At 54.0% G+C, this 19961-nt stretch overlaps 3 protein-coding genes across 3 annotated transcripts; 1 reads left to right on the top strand and 2 right to left on the bottom strand.

Annotated features, from left to right (window-relative positions):
• Positions 1 to 352: 352 nt before the first annotated feature.
• Positions 353 to 1546, bottom strand: AURANDRAFT_59386 (hypothetical protein; the record flags this gene model as incomplete). The annotated part of the gene is made up of 3 exons (XM_009041813.1): positions 353 to 660; positions 706 to 1225; positions 1319 to 1546. 3 exons carry the CDS (start codon positions 1544 to 1546, stop codon positions 353 to 355), a joined length of 1056 nt encoding a protein of 351 aa, XP_009040061.1.
• Positions 1547 to 4220: 2674 nt separating this feature from the next.
• On the bottom strand, positions 4221 to 15015 carry AURANDRAFT_66580 (hypothetical protein; the record flags this gene model as incomplete). The annotated part of the gene is made up of 13 exons (XM_009041812.1): positions 4221 to 6080; positions 6535 to 6597; positions 8033 to 8071; positions 8142 to 9605; positions 9684 to 10207; positions 10274 to 10519; positions 10643 to 10743; positions 10826 to 11292; positions 11847 to 12353; positions 12422 to 13519; positions 13564 to 13876; positions 13911 to 14551; positions 14599 to 15015. The coding sequence occupies 13 exons, from the start codon at positions 15013 to 15015 to the stop codon at positions 4221 to 4223; spliced, it is 7740 nt and encodes a 2579-aa protein (XP_009040060.1).
• A 1427-nt stretch (positions 15016 to 16442) lies between these two features.
• AURANDRAFT_66579 (hypothetical protein) lies at positions 16443 to 19114 on the top strand (the record flags this gene model as incomplete). Its single annotated transcript, XM_009041890.1, has 10 exons — positions 16443 to 16708; positions 16740 to 16923; positions 17046 to 17111; positions 17353 to 17355; positions 17556 to 17671; positions 17835 to 17951; positions 18227 to 18470; positions 18528 to 18700; positions 18809 to 18923; positions 19025 to 19114. 10 exons carry the CDS (start codon positions 16443 to 16445, stop codon positions 19112 to 19114), a joined length of 1374 nt encoding a protein of 457 aa, XP_009040138.1.
• Between the last annotated feature and the right edge of the window lie 847 nt (positions 19115 to 19961).

Genomic DNA, 19961 nt, shown 5'->3' with positions numbered 1-19961 from the left:
GGGGGGGTAGAACCCTCGCCGGGGGCTCCGGCGGAGCCCGTCGAGCCGGCTGCCACGGCCCATTTTATGGCAAGGGTAGCCGCCTCACCAGGCGTACGCCCTCAGGCTTCCTCCAGTTTTCGCGCCCCCCAACCCCCGGAAGTCGCTCCAGCGACGCCTCCCAAAACCAGGCGCCAGCGGAGGCGGGGCGGAGGCGAAGTCGGAGGCGGGGCGGAGCCCGGAGAGCGCCCTGGTTAGCCCTCGGCTTCATTGACACCCCCTAATAAAGGCTCGCGCTGCGCTCTCTTGGATCCCGTTATCGACGGAAGTTCACCAACTTCCCGAAGCTCGGCTGTGCTGGTGATGGGCAGGACTAAGGCCTGAATTTGGAGAGAAGGGGCTTGCGCCCAACATTCTTCCTCGCAACACCAAGTGCACAATCGTGGCACCTCGAAGCAAATTTCAGGGAGCAGATCGTCTCATTTGCATTTGCTATCTCTGGTGAAGCTGTGACGATCATGAGCGCCTTTGAATCCCCTGCAAGTGAATCTTGCAGGAGGTAAGTCAGCTTGGAGTTGCGAAAGGGAACATGAACCTTTTTTTCGCTGCTTAACGCTGCGATCACGTCGCCCAAAGCAGAGAGGGACTTATTGATGGCCTTCGCCTCTGTGAGACGGTCACCTGCAACGCGGGGCTTTGTGAGCCAGATCTGGCAATTTTGCGGACCTGTAGCGCCAGTTTTGTCAAGCCGTTCACTCCCGGCAAGGTCAACAAGGTTAAGCTTGGAGCGCAGGATGTCACCGGATGGCATCGTCCCCTTGATATAGAGAGTGACTATTGAGTGGCTTCTAGATGAATCCTTGTTCAGGGCGTGCGCACCGGCGGCCCGGTGGGAGGCACCACGCGCGATCCAGACTTCAATCTCTTCCATGGTCGACACTCTCTTGATGTCGAGGCCTTTGACTATGGACACACCAGTTGCAGTTGTTATATCGAGTCTGGGTGATTCGCTACCGGGTTTTCGGAGAAGATCTCGGATGGCCTCGTTGTAGATCTCAAGCATAGAGAGCTCAAGATCATAGACGAGCCCATTGCTATGTGTCTTCGCTGCGTTTAAAATCGCCTCAATTGCTCTGAAGTTGACGCCCCGATCGTCAGGTGAACCCTCCATCGTGTGCGTTTTCCCGGATCCCGTTTGTCCGTAGGCAAAAATGCACACGCTGTAGCCGTCAAGAGCAGATGTGACCTATGGGTGTTCGCAACTCACTTGCAATCGTGTCAATGGAAGCGTTCAAATCGGCGCGTACGACCGACTCGGCGTGATGGCAAGGTCGCGAACAGACTCGAAGACGGTGGCCTGGGAGGCACTTGGTGAGAACACCCCGTCGAACTCAAAATCGTAGTCGTCGCCTTCGTGGTCGGGCCGCGTGATGCGAATCACTCCATCTTCTGGGAACTTGGCCGCAGTGATTGAGGCGTCCAGATCGCCCCTAGACGGCCGACAGCGGCACAGAACACGAATGTTACCTTGAAGCTCCATGACGCGATTATGCAATGCCCGTCGCATCCGTCTCTCACGCTCGGCCTTGTCTTGGGCAATACGTGTGTCAGATTCTGCAGCAGCGATACGAGACTCACTTTCGCATTTGTTTGCCAGTCTGGCAGCTTCCACCGCGAGGGTAATAGCGGAATTAACGCGCTGTGCCTCATCTGCTGACGTTGCGGTTGCTAGCGCTTCGAGCGTTTCAAGCCTTGCTTTGGCTGCAGCGAATGCGGCATCGGCTGCACGGTGCGAGTCCATGGACTGTGCGAGTGCTGACAGTGAGGTGCAATTCACCTTCACTGATGCCAAGGACTGCGCCCCGCCTTCCATCTCCTCGAGGCGAGTTGTGGCTACCGTGAGAGCGACCTGTGCATTATCAGCACGTGCTTCTGCGCCAGCGACAGCGGCCAAAGCGCCCTGGAGCTGATGCTCCGAGTTTTGAAGAATAGGATGGAGCTCAGTGTCGTTAGCTATGCCCGACATCCCACCCCTGGGTCCAAGCGCATAACCACCTGTACGCGATATAAATTCCCAACCAGATCCTGAACGCTTTGCGCGGACAGAGCACCAGTATGTACCTTCTTCCTCGCGTCGACAAGCTCGAGTTCAAGCTCAAAGTTACGTGCTTTGGCTGCACGGACTGCTGCAAAGAGGCGTGCTGAGTCGACTGCAACCTATGTGTGATAGTCAATGCCTCCCAAACGGCAAATCACGTGCCATTGACCCGGTATCTCTCGTTTGCTGCGGCCCACGTCAAGTAGCGCTTTTGGAGGGGGAGAAAAATACAGTCGGACGTTGATGACAGACGGCGCCTGATGCAACGAGGTCCGACACCTTGGTATCGTCTGCCTCTGTTAGTGACATGATTTGCGCCTCGAATATCTGGAGCTTGGCACGCTGCTCTTCGTCGCGTACCAAAAGCTCTGCGATTTGCTGGGCATCTTCGTCTGCCTGACGTGCTGCCTCACGAGACAACTTGCCATACTCATCGACGAGACTATCAATTGTCGACGACTCCGTGAGCGCGAGACTAAGCTTCTCACTGGTCTCCTTACTTGTTGCCCGTTCCTCTTCCAACGAATGTTCCAGGGCCACGACCATACATCGCAGCTTGGCGACCTTCCCGCGCAACGACTCACAGCTCTCGTAAGACTCGAGTTTCACTTCTTCTTCTGAGATCGATACGGGACGCAGTGCCGTGCCCTCGACGGATTCGTCCGTGGATACCTCGTCGTTCAGCTGCTCATCAAGGCTGCTTAGGATTGCAGACCCGCGAGAGACTGCCTTACCGAGAACTGATCGAATCATTGTGTCGGCTCGAAGCCGAATCGTTAGTCAACTCAACAGTGAGTCGTGGTGTCCCAAAGCAGTGATTGTAGGTGGTGCTCATAAATATCAAGCTGCGTTTCAGTCCATAATAAATATGTTAGCTCTACATACAATAGTATCAATTACTATTGTAGGATAGGCGCTGGTTCGGCGATAATAGGGGGGGGTCACTGAGCCCGGGTGCTCTCCGGGCTCCGCTCCGCCTCCGCTGGCGCCTGGTTTTTTTTTTTTTTTTTTTTTTTTATAGGCGTCCCTGGAGCGACTTCCCGGGTTAGTGGGGACGCGGAAATTAGGGGAGCTGCGTGGGGCGTCGCCCCACGGAGAATGCGCCGGTTTAGAGCTCCCCACTAAATCGCCCCGGCTGGAATGGGTCACAGTGCCCTGCACTTGACGGACCAGGGAGAGCGTTTTGTGAGAGCTGGGCTGCCCGTGTCGCCGCCCGTCGGCCCGGCTGTGCGCCTGCGGGCGTTTGGATTCGATTCCCCGCGCCTTGCGCCAGCCCGAATGGCCGCAGCAACCGCAGCGTTCCTCGTTGGCGCCTAAAGCTCGCTCTGTAAGAGAGAGACTTTGCTGGGTCCTGATCCAAACGAGGTCACCAGCGTGCTGCTATTCGCCGCGTCGACGTCTCGACAGCTTCGCGCGGTCTCAGAAGGTCCACGGAGGAAGGGTAAGGGCGCCAGGGACTACTACAAGTGGCTCGAGGCGAAGTACTCCAAGGCCTTCTACGTCGGCGAGTCCCGCGCCTCCGGCGGGCGCCAGGACCTCGAGTTCGAGGCGTCGGTCGCCGTCTACGTGAACCGCCCCCACTACGCCAAGTTCCTGGATGTCATCCTCCCGGACCCGCAGCACAGGAACATCCTCGAAACGTCCGCGCGTCCCCGACGCGCGTTCCGCGGGAAAAAAACGACCTCTTCTAGTACCATAGCTTCGCTCAATCCGGACGGATCAGGACGAACCGAAAGTCGTTTTCGAGTTCCTACGCGGGCTCCTCGGGATAGGCGCAGTCTCGGAGCTCGGCTCGACGACGGCAAAATCCCGGGTTTTCAGTGTCGCCCCCTAGCGATAACCCAGGCAAGCATGGGCAATTATAATCACTACGGCGCATTTCCTCTTCCTATGAATGCTGCGGCGTGATAAGGATGCTGAAAATTCAGCGACGCCTCCCGGGACGGGTAAAATTCGACCCATACGAGCCTAGCCCCTGAGAACCGACCAGGTCCCCAACGACACTACGCTGACGCGCTTGGCCCGAGCGCCTGGGCCAGAGGCGGCACCCAAAGTAGACCGAGCGGGCACAGCAAATCCGGTCCTTTGAACATAGTAGATATGTACTGGCATGGTTGAAAGGATAATGCCAGGCTCCAATCGACTAAAGTTTTTTCCTGAACTTCTCGAGTTGTTCTTCGTCTCGTAAGATGCTGCTTTCCAGTGCAAACCTGAAGAAATCCGAGGCGAAAAATGCCGTGTAGAATTCGATGTCTACGCAATGCTGCTGAAGGAAGTTTCCGACATGGAATACCGCAAATTTGCGAGACGCCGTTCCATGAGAAAAAGCAAATAGTCGAAGTGGCACTAGAACAATTTCATTAATGAAGCTGCGCACTCCTTTCGCAAAAACTGTGTAAGCAGAGACCGGCACACCACTGCATTTGAAGCTATCACCGCAGGACTCTGAATCTGAAGACTCAGAGTCATCATTTTCAATCTGTAGGAACTTGCGCCACCTTGTCTTGCCATCAGCATCATCCCTGAGGGACACCGCAGCAGCTTGAGCTGCGGAGAGGCTCCTAGCTAGAGTCCTAGATGCTTTTAGGGGGGGTGGCGGTGGTGATTCGACAGCCAGCACACCGGTTGCTACCATGATTTGTGCTCTGTCAACTTCGATCACAATGTTCCATCTGGACAGCCCTTCTCTATACTTGTGGGAGTAGCCTCTGCTTAGAACCAGAGTAGTCGGGCCGTGACTAGTGTCGCGTGAGGGATGTATTTGGCATTTCTTGCAGTGCGGCAAAGCTGGTGAGCCACTGGCAACAGCATGCACAGCATCGCCTAGGGCGGCGATGCGTGTCGCAATCTCAAGAGCACGATGACCCCGAACTCCGACAGGATAATCCAATAGAATAGCGACAAATAACTTAGGCAGACCACAAACTTCAAGTGAGCCACAGTAAGCAAGGGCGCCATCTATATCGGGCTCTGTGTCGCCTTTGAGTGCGTGCCTGATTCCTCTCCCATCTTCAATAAGAATTATTGCTTCAGCTCGAGTCATTAAAGGATGAATTCCCAATGATTGAATGCCACGGCGAAGGGAACTGTCAAAGTCCCACAGGAGAAGCGTGCCGTTCTGCAGCATATTTTGAGAATTATTTGCCGCGTCATAGATCGCCTCTATTTTTTCCAAGTCATGGGTTTGCCAGTGTCCTGTTCTGATGTCGCAGTCGTGGGCTTCAGCAACAGCAAGTTCGCCGGCAATCTGTGACGAATGAAATGGCGTAAAGACATGGATATTGAGCCATGTTTCCAGCTGCGTGGCGCAGTCATTAAAAAGGGCGCCGTACATGGCAGCTGCAGTGCTGAACTTAAACGCAGAGCGCTCACGTCTAAGAAGCACTGAAATCTTCTCTAGAGTACAGTTGTCAATAATCGATTGCTGCTCGTGAGCCGGAGGGCGCACAAGCAGTCGATGTGCAGCACCCCGTAGCTCAGACCGTGCATGAATGAAGTAGCCCTCATCATCTTTGAATTTAAGACAATTCGGTTGCTGCATGTTGTGCCCTTTGAGAGACACAAGAAATGAAGATTTTTCAGTATTGATGCAGCTGCTACATAGAGTCTTAAGACGACCAGCAAGGCGTCTCCACCACCGAAACACGCGAAGTGCTAGAGTAGTTTGGCCCTTGACTTGGCGATTTAGATGACACAAATTCGTTAGGAATGTACGAAGCGTTGCTACAAAGCGTCGACATTCAGCATGCGTTCTAGGTGCATACTCTTCTTCAAGGGCATCAGCCCTACCTGGTGAGCACAAGACTGCGTCACGGGATTTGATTGCGTCTCGAAGAAGAGCCCGGTAAGCTTCTGAATTGCGAAAGCGTTCATCCCAGCGCCTTTTTAGCTCCCTGAGTGTGGCACTCCGAAGTTCTGATAGCGCGTTCAGCTCGGGTGTTGCGCCATTCGAATTGCGTGCTGCAAGCCGAGCAACCACTTGCCATGGCAAAGAGTTACATGCCTGTTTCGGTGCATCTTTCGCAACGTAGGTTGCAAACACAGAGCATTCATGTGCTCTAAGTGCATCTCTCACGGTGCTATTGCGACCCACGCGCGGCCTTCGGTGCTGCTCGCACGCAAAAATAAGAAGAAGTAGCCTGCATGATTGGCCGCCCTGCTGGTGCAAAAAGTCCAAGAGATATGGCATGCGCTGCCTGTTGCCAATAATTTCCTCCAGTGAGAGCACACTACTTTTCGGGAACAAATCACAACCTTCAGCCTCGCAGGATTCTTCGGACGAGGATCCCTCCAACTCGCTGCGCAGTCGCGCAAATGGAGACTCTGTATCGTGTTGCCCCTCGAGTAAGAAATGCGGGACTAGCATCTGAAAGCGTTGCCTTCCATCTACGGGTGAAATGACCATGCACGACCCACCACCGGGCAGCGATACTTCCAGACAATCACCAACCTGGCACCCTGCCGGTGTAAGTGTAGACACCAGAAGAGAACAAGCCCGCGTCTTCATCGGCAATGAAAACCTTTGGTCTAAAGGGGACAAAGTCGAGGAACTACAAAAGATACAGGATTCCGTCCACTTGGCCTTTCGTATCTCCCACTAGCCTGAGCTAAAGGTAGCAGAGTAAACTCCTCCCTCAAGGGGGGGTGGCAGAGGAGCCAGGATACGCCTAGGATACCCGTAACGCAGTCTCACTCTGATCTGGGCTATGTTCCCGCTTTCGCGCTGTGAGCCACCGCGCTACACCTGCTAGCTGTGCGCAGCTACACCGCTGCAGACCTGCGCGCAGAGCGCGCCGGCTGCAGAGGAGCCAGGATACGCCTAGGATACCCGTAGCGCAGTCTCACTCTGATCTGGGTGGCTGAGCTCAATTCAGTTAAGAGTGCCAGAATGAGCGCCAGCTGTTCTAATGAAGGCCGACGGACCGCGCTTGGATGGCGCAGCCACCTCAGCAGTGGCGCAGCCACCTCAGCAGGGACGGAGGAGGGTAGGGTAGGGCGGGTGCTTCATTGGAGCCGAAGGAGGGTGGTGGGCGGGCCAAAAAATAAGCCGCGCCACCCCGGACCCGGGCTGCGAGGGCCTCGCGCCAAGCCGACCGACGAGTCGCCCCACCGAGACAGACGTCTCACAGATTACCCCAAACATACACCTCCCATCACCTACCCCTGGCCACAGAAGGATATCCATTTGGGCCAAAGGGGTCAGAACTTGCTCAGACTCAAGTACCCTTCCAATCCCTGGCGAGAAGGATACGGACCCCACGATGGTCCGGATTTTGGATGAGCACGATGGACGCGATTTCGCTGACCACGGCCCCGTGAACTCCAGCGAAATCGCCCTCGGGAAAGATGCCGATCTCGAGGAGCGGCGGCAAGTCCAAGATCTAGGCTTGCCCCTCCATCATCACCTTCCCAGTCAAATCCTGCTCTATCCTCATCGTGGTCCCTAACGAGGACCACACAGTCCCCTGGCCCGTTCAACCGAACGTCCCGCCGCGCCATTCCGGCCCAGGGGCCTCGACGCCCATTCCGCTGACACCCCCACTCTAGCACGCGTTTAGGGGCGTCTTAGACCATTACAAAGCCACCCCGCAGCCTTCTCGAGCAACGTGCGCGCGTCCCGACGCAGACTGCGGACTTCTGTCTATTACAGTGCGCGAGAAGCTATAGCAGGGTTAGAAACTCTTAACTTGAAGTAAGGGGGGGGGATCCCAGGGCGGCTCAGTACCAGCGAGCCGCTAGGTAAATAGAAAATCTCTCTATAAGGCGCACTGCAACATCAAGAGCGCAATACCGCCGACTAGCATGGTGCTATAAGTTGAAGTCCACGTTCTAGATCTGAGCAAGATCATCTCGATAGGGCGACGTCGCGATGGTCCGTGGAAGGCAGGGTAGTATAAATATGGGGATGATGACAGGCGCACGGGGACATCTAAGACAGAAACACCGCAAACTCACAAAGGGAGTTGCACTTTCTCTTTCGCGATTTTCCTTGACCTGCGGTAATTTGCCACAAGGGGGTTGAAAATATGACCACAAGAACGGTCCACGTGGCTGCGGCTCATACGCCAGTAGAACGTCCGACGGCAGCGAGGAGTCCCTGGAGGGTCGCAGATATATCATCACGCTCATTGCTATCTTCTGAAGTTGCGAGCGCAATCTTGTACATATCTATGGCATCTTCTGTGGCGTCTTGAGCGGCGAGGACATCAGCAAGTCGTCTCCGTGTGTGTGCATTTGCTCCCTTTTTTGGTTCCGCAGCAACGGCACGTCGGAGCAGCGCTTCAGCAAGAGCATATCGCTCGAGCGCGAAGTACGCGTTTCCAAGTTCTCGCAGAAGAGAGGCATCATTGATCCCAAGCGTCATGGCAAGGTCGAGGACTTGTGATGCGTGCGTTTCAGCATCGCAGGGATCGGCCTCAGTTGCATGGAGAAGAGCAAGCCATGCGTGAGGTGGCGCGTTACGAGCAGAACGGACCGTCGCAAGTCTAAGAAAGTTGTCAGCTTCATTTATGCGTCCAAGGCGTAGACTGGCGGCCCCTGCCCCAAGCCAGAGGCTGGAAGTCTGCCATTCATTTGCGGCGACAATGAACGCATCGCGCGCGGCATCATACTGGCGTGTCTGAAGGAGACTTTTTGCGTGCTTAATCCGAAGTGCGAGGGGTACGATGTCAACCGGAGATCGTTGATGGCACAATCGAATTGCCTCCTTGTAGGGATCAATCGCCTCTTCAATCCGACCCTGGTTGAAATGTGCATCACCTAATGTTTCGTAAGCCTTTGCGCTTGGCGCAGTTGAGGTTGCGAGTGATGCAAGATCCACTGCCCGTGCTGGCTCGACAAACAGGACAGATTTAGCATCGAGGACACACCTCTGGGCAACAAGAATCGACGGCATCTGAATATGTCCCTTTGCACTCAAATGTGCTCTAGCGTTCGCAGCCAACAAGGCTCGACGAACAATTGCAAGTGCACGCGCGGATGTACTCACGAGAGACCAGCGCTGGAGATACTCAGCAGCGTCCTGAAAAGCAGCGACGGCCCTGTAGATCTTGGGAATATTGTCTGCCACCGCTGTTGCTGCTCTCACTGCAGCGTCGTGTGCCCCAATGCCGTCCTCCTGTACATCCAGAACAATACAAAGAAGCGCTGCATCCAACGCAACTGAGGGTGTTGCCCCCTTGGATGTGGATGGTGCTTTAAGAACTGCTTGGAGCGCGTTTCTGGCTTCGACCAATCGGCCTTGCTCGAGGAAGATACACCCCCGGAGACGTAAAGCACTGATATGGTTAATATCTGACAGTTGCAAAGCAAGACTCTCGTCAAGAGCATGTCTCGCTTCGTCAAGGCAGTCAGCACAGAAAGAAAGCCGCCCTTTTGCATCGCCGAGCGCCCGGAGCAAGAAGGTCGAGTACTCGAACCACGTCTCTGCCATGATGTTTTGGTCAGAAGCTGACAAGGTTGCGACAGACAGCATTGCTTTGTGTTCGTCCGCCGCAACACACCAGAGCTCATTTGCTTCGGCGTCTGCCTATTGGTGGAAGATACGACGTCACCATATATGATCAAACAAATTTCTCATCAAAAGTTTGCGTCTCGGACAACTCACCGCAAGCACGAGCCGCTGGCCGAGTACATCCTCAGCAGATGGCAGTCGCGGGTTCTTTGCTGCATCTTGATGCACGCCGTCACAGCCACGAACCGTGAGAAGAGTGTTTGTAACCTCCATCAGGTGAGTGTAAGCTTCGCCGATGAGCTCCTGCTCCCTGCTCTCATTTTCCGGCTGGACTGGATACCGCTTCCGAACGACACGCTGGATTCTAGGTGTGAGATTTAGACGAAAGCCATGTGAGGTTGAATCCTCATCGAGGAGCTTCTTCAACCGTCGTTGCCGCTGCTCACTGTCGCAGCCGATGAATTCTCTCTTTTTCTGAAGTACCTCGTATGTTTGCAAGATCTTGCTGAGTGTTGCGTCAATCTCCTGTTCCAGTTCGCCATCTACATTCCGGGGCGTCTTCTTCTTGAGACTCCGCTTTGGCGGCACACAGTCGAGCATACTCAGATGCTGATGAAGCTTTTCACTTGGCTTCATCCCGGACCAGGCGCCCATTGTATCATAGCTGCTTGGGAGACCTAGGACAAGCAGCCATAATTGAACCCCCCCGAGCACGGGCACGAGAAAGGACGTCGAATGCGCACCTTTGATACGCACGCAAATTATGGCAGTACATCCTTCAATAGCCACGGCCAAGGGGCGGGGTGAGGCACGTGGAACGGGCGCCTCCTCATCCTCGATTGGAGGTTGGTCAGTCCGCGGAGGTAATGGGGCCAGAGCGCTCTTGCCCACGCCAAAGGAGGTTAGCTTTAGAGCCGCCGACAGCCGCGAGTCGGGAACGTCGAGAAAAGATTCAACCGGGACCGTTGCTGCTAACATGGCAATATTATCTGCGTGCTTCAAGGTAAGAACAAGGACCCACTTTTCTTTAGTGCGACGCATATCGAGCCACGTTGGAAGGCTTAAAAAAATCGACGGGGGCACGGGTGAGTCCCTGGTCCAGCTTATGGTACACGTTTCGAGCTCAATCGCTATTTGTGCTTCACTGGTCTCGGTAGACTCATTGGCCTGTCGCTCAGCTCCTTCATTTTTGTCCACAATAGCAGACCAGAACCTATGAGGTCAAGCTGGAATTTTAAAGGTACACGCATTGAGTCTTCTGCGCGCCAGGATGGTGTTTGTGTTTTCTTCAAGACACTGAACTGGACGTCGTTCGAGGATTATCGGATGAAATTGTCCCCATGATCACGTCATTATCCATGACATCGCGCTCAAGCTGCAGACTTATTTCGAGGTCAAAGGTGGCAAGTTGGGCGGGTTCCTCAGCTTCAGCTTGGGATGAAAACCACTCTGACGGTGCTGCGTGGATGGCAGAATCTGAGAATTCTAGTATTGTGCCGCCAAGCATCGCATCAAATAGCGCATTTGTTGCAGAGAGACTCAGAGTAAGGTAAGAAGACGCGCCACGATCGATGAGCAGTGATGTCGATGGCTCGCTACCGTTATCTTCTTGCTTCTGTCCTAGTGGGAGTCTGGATTCCCATCGAAGGGTCGATGTCTCCGCGAGCGCGGTTCTGAGCGGCAGACGCAGAACTCCGAGGGAAGGGTCAGATTCAACGTCGAAGGCGGGGCCACGGACAAGACGCACCTCGACCACAGCTGCCTGATTCAATAATATGGATGCCAGTGCATCACTGGGCTGTTCTGATCCAGCTCCGAAGCTCGAAAAATCCATTGATTCGAATCTTGCGGTCAGATTGCCCGGGGTTTGTTCCGTCTCATCGCATTCTATCTTCGTTTCGAATAGCGCAGGACCTGTGCCGCCAGCGACAAACGGCGACGTCGATTGCCACGGTACACGACCATTATATCCAGCAGACTCGATGTAAGCAACGATACAGACCCTAATCAGTCCGCCCGGTACGAGCTCGGGTAATTCGGACTGATTCAGATGTAGTACAAGGCCAGACGCCTCTAACAGAACGGACATCGCAACAGCCCGATCGAAAGATATTATTAACCAGGATACACGGGCTGTAATTGGAAATCTTCGCGAAGTCGTGGGCGCTATGCTGCTTCGGCCTCCGCCGGCTGCACACACAGGCCTGCTACCGGGAACAGGAGCGGGCAGCCCACGGCTGCTTTCTCACGGCGGCGCGCCGCCGAGAAGCCTTCCTAAGCATGCTCTACTAGTAGCCCACCGTTTATCTGTCACACGCCAGATCCACCAACTTTGCCTTTCTCGTCCTCGAGGTGGAGCTCAAAGTCGCGCTCCGGTACTGGTAAGAGTGACCTTCCGGTTGCAGGGTCTTTTGAAAAGCCCCCGGTCTGGTTGCTGCTCGAGGCTAAGCGCCTCCGGACATCGAAAAAAATGGAATGGAACATCAGGGTCATTAGCTCTGCCGCAACGGGTGGTGCGCCGATATTACGTGATGTGCATGGCGTATCTACGGGCACCGATGATAGCTCCGAGTAGAGACGCAAAGCATTATCAGTGGCTTCATTTAATTCCCTGAGAGCGGCATCATACACCTCACGCGTTTGCAGCGTCTTTTGTTGGAGGACTGTAGCTTCCAGACAGACGCTCGCTGCATTTGTTTTCGATACCTCTGGCGGAGATGGGCCCACCCGAATATCCTCGACCTTGATAGAGCGTGGTGGATCCTGGACTAAGCCGACCTTGAGTATGCCCATAGCGGCAAGTCTTGCACGCATGTTTTCGACCTACAAAGACCAAGGTAAAAAGTGCCACGGGTATCATCCAGGCGGCCACGGTGTGCGCTGATTCTAACCGCGATCGTGGTTTCTTGGCGACGTTGGCGGCTTTTCAACACACTCCGCTCGTGGTGAAGAGTTGGGGATGAGCTACAGTGTTTTGAAGCTTGTTGCTGTAAAGGAGTTACTGAACGTAGGTCATCGGGGAAAGATACTGAGCTAGCTTCAGTCGCTCGAACAGTTTCGTCAATAGTTTCAAATTCAGTGTGATGCTTCAGTGTCACTAGTTCGGGGTTGAAATCTTGATTTGTCCCAGAACCCAAGAGGTACATAGCTCGACTTTTCAACATCTGAGGCACTCCCATTCGTGGGCACGTTCTCGCCCAGGCTGGTGCAGTAGCCACTGTGTCATCAATCGTGTGCCCTTGACCCCGCATTGCTGTGAGCTCAGTTTGACGCTCGGTTGCTACACGTACCAATTCTGGCACAAGCGCCCACACGTGCACACAGCCATCACTGCCGGCGGTGAGGATTTTTGTGCTATCCCTGGAAAAACTGATGCATGTTACGAGGTCACCATGGGCGTTGGTTGACGCAAGACGCGAGCCAGAGTAAAAGTCAAACAGCCGCACGGTACCATCAAAACAACAGCATGCTGCGTGAACACCAGCGTCATCAACACAAAGGCGATAGACATCAGAACAATGCAATTCTTGGTTTGCTAATTCGTAGCTGCGAACACGCTTTCCCGACATTAGGGAACGGACATCAAGGCGAGTACCTGCACCAGCACAGATTACGTATTTTGCGGTCGCATCGACTGCTATGTCATAGGCTGGAGACGGGGCTGGTCGCGTTCTGACGCGCCGGTATCTCTTGATGGGAAGGTCTCGTTCCCTGTCGATTGTACAGAAGGCCAGCGTTGCGTTCCCTCCAATGGTAACAAGCTTAGTTCCATCCACCCCAAATGCAAGTGCTGTAGTTGGTACGCCAGCCCCATGATTTTCGAGTGTTTGGAAGTAAGCGTACTCTTGTGTCACATCAAATATATGAACAAGACCATCTCTTCCCGCAGAAGCAAGTAACGCGGTATTTGAATATTTAACGCAAAGGACTTCGGCCCCGTGCGCCATGATGGTGTGTGTCGCGGAGAGGGACATTGCATTACAAATTACCTATAGATGTGTCTGGAACACGACATATCTGAGCTTTTGCATACACGGCCCTCCACTATTGTCCCTGAGCTGTCCCCAATTGCAACATGAAGTCCGCCAGATCTCCAGGCAAGCGTGCGTGGCACGCCAGTTGTTCGCTCATTACAGTTGACCTTATCTTCGGAGCTAAATCGCTGGAAAGTATCAGCCTCTTTCGTTTCCCCCATAATTAAGGATTGGAGAAGATCACGCGAGAAAACATTCCGACGAGTCCTATGTCGCAATTTTGCAAGGCCACATTTTGAAGCTACTCCCAAGTCCCAGAACCGCACAGTGCGATCAGCAGCGCAGCTTATAAATGTACCATTTGGGAATGACCTAAGCACCATCCGGCTTGATGGGGACTTATCACGGACACAGGGCAAGAGACAGAGCTATTTTATCTGCGCTCGGGCTTTCAAGGCATTGGAGGTCCCAGATGGATCCAATGTGGTGAAGAAAGGAACGATGCTTCACTACAGCGCAAGGGTCGTCAATGTCCCAGATTAAAAACGAACGATCGGCATAAATAGCAAACACCCTGGTGGATGATCCATCGTGCACTATCCTTATGCATTGCGTTGCGGGATAGGCAGGCAAATCTCCTCGCGACGTAGCAGAGAACAACCCCAAGGGAGGTGGACGCGGGAGTGTGTCTACATATACAAGGTCAGTAGCACGGAAGAGCCGTGCTAAGCCATCAACACACCCTGTTATGACAAAGTCACTGGTAGATGAAATCGCGAGTGCTTGTCCACCAAGCGGCATAACACGACTTGCAACAGGGCACTCGGGATCAAACAACAAGAAATTTCCTGTTGCGGAGACACCAAGAACACATCTATCGAGGGGTGCGGCATCACACAGAGGGCTTATCACCTCACAATACTTCCGCGCGTCCAGAGAAATTGGATCCCAAAAGACCAATCCTTCATCTCCGCAGGAGATAAAATATTTCTCTGTCCACGCCACACACCTCAGCTGTCCCAAACACCGGGAAGCTAAGCGAAGCACCTAAAAAGTATAGCCTGAGAGAATCATTTGGACTGGAAAATATTTACTCGAAGTGGACGCGAGGAATCTTTCCACGTAACGACAAGCGGTCGTTTGTCGCCGACGAAGCCAGCCGAAGCTATTCTATCCCCTGCCGGGCTGAATGCAATCGCACTGACACCAATCCCGTGCGTGCTATCAAAGCATCTTATGCTAGCACAAGTCGAGACATCAAACACAACAAGAGTTCCTGCTCTTTTTTTCAAGCCCACGCAGATAAATTTCCCATCATTACTGACTGCTATCGCCGACACAGGCGCATTCGCAAAACAAAATTTGGTTTGACGGTCGCGTCTCGCTGAATAAAAAGCTACCACCCCTCCAGCTGCAAAGCAGATTTCGCCGCACTTCCCACCAGCTGCGGCGAAAGCAGCATTCGTGCAAGATGTCACGCCGAGGCAGCGAATCAATTTAACTTTTTCCATGGTGTTTCTTCAGTGCCCTATATCCCTGACGAGGTTCGTCAAAGTTAAAGCGACGGAATCGATTCCGCCTGAGTTAAGTTGCTGCTCCGTGACCGATCGGTCACGGTGCGACGAAATCTAAAATGAAGTCGTCTAGTTGCCGGAAGCTGCCGCTGTAGCAGCTTGAGGGCATAAGTTTCTTTTTATTTAAAGTAGCTTTCTAGTCTAGCAAGATAATTACATTTGCGGCAGTACAATATGTTTCCGGTGACGAGTTAGTGAGTTTAGCCTATCATCATCCAGTCAAATAAAACTGCTGGTTGTGGTGGTCCTCTTCCAGCTCGTCGCTTCCCCGGGGCCCGGGTTGGCGCGGTTTATTTTTTGAGCATATGGCCTTCAATGACAAGCAATGAGTGAATATTGATGCAGCAACTTCAGGAGGACTCGATAAGGCCACAGCAGATCGTATGGACGTGGTTATGGGTATGCCACCGGGGGACGGCACTGCGCCGCATGCGCCGATTGTTTGTGGCATACTCTTGAACTTATAGAGAGTAATACCCGAAACTAGGGTGCGCTTATCACGCTTCCCCTTTTTTCTTATCTCACATCTAGCGAAGGCTGCCCTGGTGTTATCTCATGAGGTTATCCAGGCTGAGAGCCCGCGCTAGTGTCCCTAGGCTACTAGGGGAGATCGGGCAGTAATATCTACTTAGTATTTAGTTGAAGGGCCTTACAATCCTTTGACATGACAATGCCAGCTTCGTAATCAAGCACGACAACAAGGGCACCAATGGAAAGCACGGCAGATTTGCGATGGTGAGTGCACTTGCGCGCCATGCTGCGCGTAGATGCCTGTACATCTCGGGTATCGCCGGCGAGCTGATCGAGGAGCACATCGCCAATGCCGAGCTCCGAAAGAAACCGTTACGGAGCCATCTTTTGGAGCTCAACAAGCACCAACCGCGGCGGAACTACCGGCCTCTCCAGAGACCCACGCGCGAAGAATAAAAGCGGCGGCTGGTACGAGCGCCATGCTTTGCCTGGTGGTGCCTCCGAGTCGGGCTACTACATTCGCGCGCGCGGTCGATTTTTTGTTTGTCTGGGAGATCATATGGTACATTCCTTCTTACGTCCCCGGAGGGCTTTCACAGCGAGCCCTCAAAGACGGCCATCCCACCGCAGCGCGCCGCCAGAACGCTGCAATGTCGATTATGAAGTGCCGGCTACATTCGAACGCCTTTTACCTCGGCGGGGCAGATTTACTGCTTTCTAGCCACGGGGTTGATTGACTCCACTTCGCTGATGCGGGGCGCTCCTGCTCGGTGTTCCTCGGGACCTGGTCTAGGTAAGCGCAATTGGCGGCAGTTGGCTCGAATTTCCTGCACGCTGTCGGGGTCGAATGAAGTGCAGGCTTGGTTTGGCACTGAGAGGAATTGATAAGGACAATGGGTCTCAGTGAGTCAAAGGCAATTGAGAGGTCCACTGTAAGCTCGTCGTTTTTGTCGAGGGAGTGGGTTGAAAACCTTGTCATCACGCCTTCACAAACAACGGATGTCATCATGCCACAATATGGCTCAGTACGCGTCCTTGGAAGTACTATATGTGACATTGAACGATTTTTTAATAATGTTGCTGGGGGCAAGATAAGTGCCCGGGCCCACATCTACCGACGTTCCTCCATTGTAGGAACGGAAGCGATGCTCTTTGGTCTGTTTGACACTTAACCGCCTCCCTTTCCAAAGGACTCGTTTTGGCTCATACGTACCTAGAGGTGCCAGCCTTGTCTCCAAGCGCTATGAGTATTGTCTCACCAGGGCCCGGAGTCTCGGCAATAAGGTCGCCGTTGAAAAGTCGACCTTCATCGAACCTCCGGGTCTTCGAGGTCAGCGAGGAAAACGGATAGGACCGCGCGGCCTTGTGGTTCTGGTCAAATACTGATGGTAGCACGTATTCTCCTATGCCAGATTGCGAGTTGCTATAGGCCAATTAGAGCGAGAAATTCGCACCAACACTTGGGTTTTGATGTGACCCAACCTGAAGAATATCAGGCGCACGAGCATCGTATTTTTGTGTATCAAGACGTTCGACACTCGATCGAAATGAGTACACAGGCTGTGCTTTCAGCTTGGGCCTGCCCTGGGATGATGCGTCATCACGCAGGACCGTGGGGTCCATTTCGTAGGCACCTGGTCCGGGTGTATCCAGAGCTATTTGTTCTTCGCTTTGATACTGCTGAAGCCTTGCAATGTCCGGGGGCAAACAATGAGGGTTGAAGCGCATAGTGCAGGTGCCAAAAATCCCATGGCGCCCAAAAGTTTTTTTCCTTATTACTTGCACTATAGACTGCTTTTCCAGGTCGTAGTCACCAGGGCCAGGATCACACCCTGCCCGCTGTGCAGTGTTCGAACCACGCATCCGGGACAAGGCCACCGTGTCGCTCCCCAATTTTAGACAGGGTCGCATATCGGTAGAGCTAAATGCAATTGGGTCATCTGTTAGTCTCTTCTGCAGCTGCGTCCGAAAAGAAGACTTTGTACCCCCATACGAGCCGGGGCCAGGTACGTGAGATGACGAAGGCTCCACGAATGGAAGATCCTTCGGTCGATTCCAACCCCGCCTCTCGGTGGTTGCTCCAAAACATTGCAACACTGAAGGCCAATCGCAGCGATGAGAGGTGGGACCCAGGAACCTACAACAATGCCAAGCGTCCTTTTTAGCTAGCTAGCTTCGACTCCATCTCGCACGCCCCAGGACCAATGTCATTTGTTTGTCGTGATGCGGCGGACATCTCAAATGCCATTGGAATCTTGGATTTGAAACTCGAGAGACCTTCCGAGGTCCTACTTTGACGAGCAAACTTCGATGTGGGTGGGACTAATGGGTTGTATTCACCCGGCCCCGGGGTTTTGGCACTTGAAAATACCTGAAAAAAGGCGATATGCGAGAGACGAATGGTGCGCAGGCAAACCTGACGTTGGGTATTCGATTTGCCGAATGTGGTACCGTCTGATCGCAAGGTCTTGGGCAGGTTGTAGAAAGCCGGACCAACTGTATCTGGTCCAAGTCCAGTGAAAACCTGCGCCGCCTGGCATGATGAATACAGAATATTTACGCATGACTCTCTGGTATTGACATCGCCGGGCATGGGAAGAGGCATTGGGCCGCGATCACTCGTGTCGTAGCCGTTTGATTGCTCCTTGCGCGGAATGGTTGGCGGATTGAAACGCAGGGCGGCAGACTCAGAGCCTGTCGCTTTGACGACACGCGATGCTGCGGACGCACCTTTAGAATTGGGGAGCAGCCTCGGCCCCGATGCTGGCTCTTTGAAGGGATCCCGATACTGGCCGGGGCCTGGGTTGTCCGCGATCGTGGATGACCGGAACATTGTCGATCCAGGTGCAGATGGAGCCAATCGGGCGATGGCTGTTTTGAACACATTGCTTGATACCATCCGACGCCTGACCCGTGGAGCCGTGAGGTAGGATCCAGGACCGGGTGTATGTGCTGAAGTTAGAGTATTTTGATTCAAGTTTCGTGCATTTGAGGACGCAAATGCCGCAAAATTGGGCTGTTTGCCCGTGCTCAGTTTCAACCCGCCGTACGTCCCTGGACCGACGCTTCCGGGTGTAGAATGTTCAACCATGATTGCGGCCGTCGTATTACGCGTGGACCTCGACGACATCGCCATGGTAACGAGCACCCGGTGATATATATCCAATTTTCGTTCACTTGGCTTTCGTATCTCCCGCTAGCCTGAGCTAAAGGAAGCAAGGTAAACTCCTCCCTCGGGGAGGGAGTGCAGTCTGTCTAGGATGGGGCTGTTTGTAAGAGAAGAGTTGCTCAAGGTGCCAGCTCGTTGCTTTGAGTTGGTGTTCTTGAGACCAAATATGGTCATGACTTTCTCCACTTTGTCAATGGACATTCCGGTAAGATCTAGGGTGTCTTTGGCGTAGCAGATGTCTCTTGCTGCAGAGTAAACCATAGTGGTGAGACCTGTTGCACAGAAATTGTGACTCCACTGTCCAAGAGCTCCAGTCTTGGCTGCAGCTCATCGTCAGTGAGCTGCCTTGAACTGAGTAGTCGATCAGTCAGGGTGGCAGTAGGCTCAGTAGGCTGAGCCTATGGTCCTATAAAGGGGAAAGTAGACCTTGAGGGTAAGTTGAGGTGGAACTTGAGGGTGAGTTGAGGAAGAGTCAGGAAATAAACCTTGAGAAGTTGAGGAAGAGTCAGGAAATAAACCTTGAGGACGTTCAACACTGACTATATATTTCAAGGAATCACGGTGACGGTATTATTGTGTTAATGAGTGTTAATGACGGTTCTTGTCACTCCGAGACAGAAACCAGCTACCGAAACCTGGCCCGTCGACGGCGCCGTGCGGCGCCATAGAGGCACTGCCGTGGTCCGCAGGCTTTCCGTCAGTCCTCTTTGCCCCACGGGGCTGCCATCCGCTGTCTCGCCCGCTGCGGCTCGGTTGCAACGGTCGCCGCGGGCTGCTCTCGCCCGCGGCGGCATCCATGCCGCCGCCGCTGCCTTGACAGCGACGTCGTGCGCCTATTGATGCCGCCGCCGCGGTCCGCGGGCGCACCCGAGGCGCCATGCGAGCCCTCGAGCTCCAGCCCTGCTGAGATTTTCGACCGCGCGCGCGCGCGGTCCGTCGCCGTCGCGGCCGCCGCGGGCAGCCCCGCGGGCACGAGCGACGGGTAAATCGATTGCACGTCACCGATCCGGGACGAACGCGAACCTGGTGCTGTGGTGCTGAGGTCGGGCGACTCGGTTGGCGCCGCGCACCATACCACCGCCCCGGTGGCAGTAAGAGCAGCGGTCCCGAGGTCGCGCCGACCGCGCAGGTGTACTTAAGTGGGGCCTACGTCCTATAGATCTAGTATCGTCGTGGGTGTTTAGAGAACCCAGGCGATGGCAATGGCTCGCCGGGCGAGCCTTCCCGCGGCAGGGCGCGACCG

Source organism: Aureococcus anophagefferens (genome assembly GCF_000186865.1).
Source record: "Aureococcus anophagefferens unplaced genomic scaffold AURANscaffold_24, whole genome shotgun sequence".
NCBI classification, from domain to species: Eukaryota; class Pelagophyceae; order Pelagomonadales; family Pelagomonadaceae; genus Aureococcus; species Aureococcus anophagefferens.
Note: the sequence above shows the minus strand (reverse complement) of the source record. Positions and strands in the feature narration are given on the sequence as shown.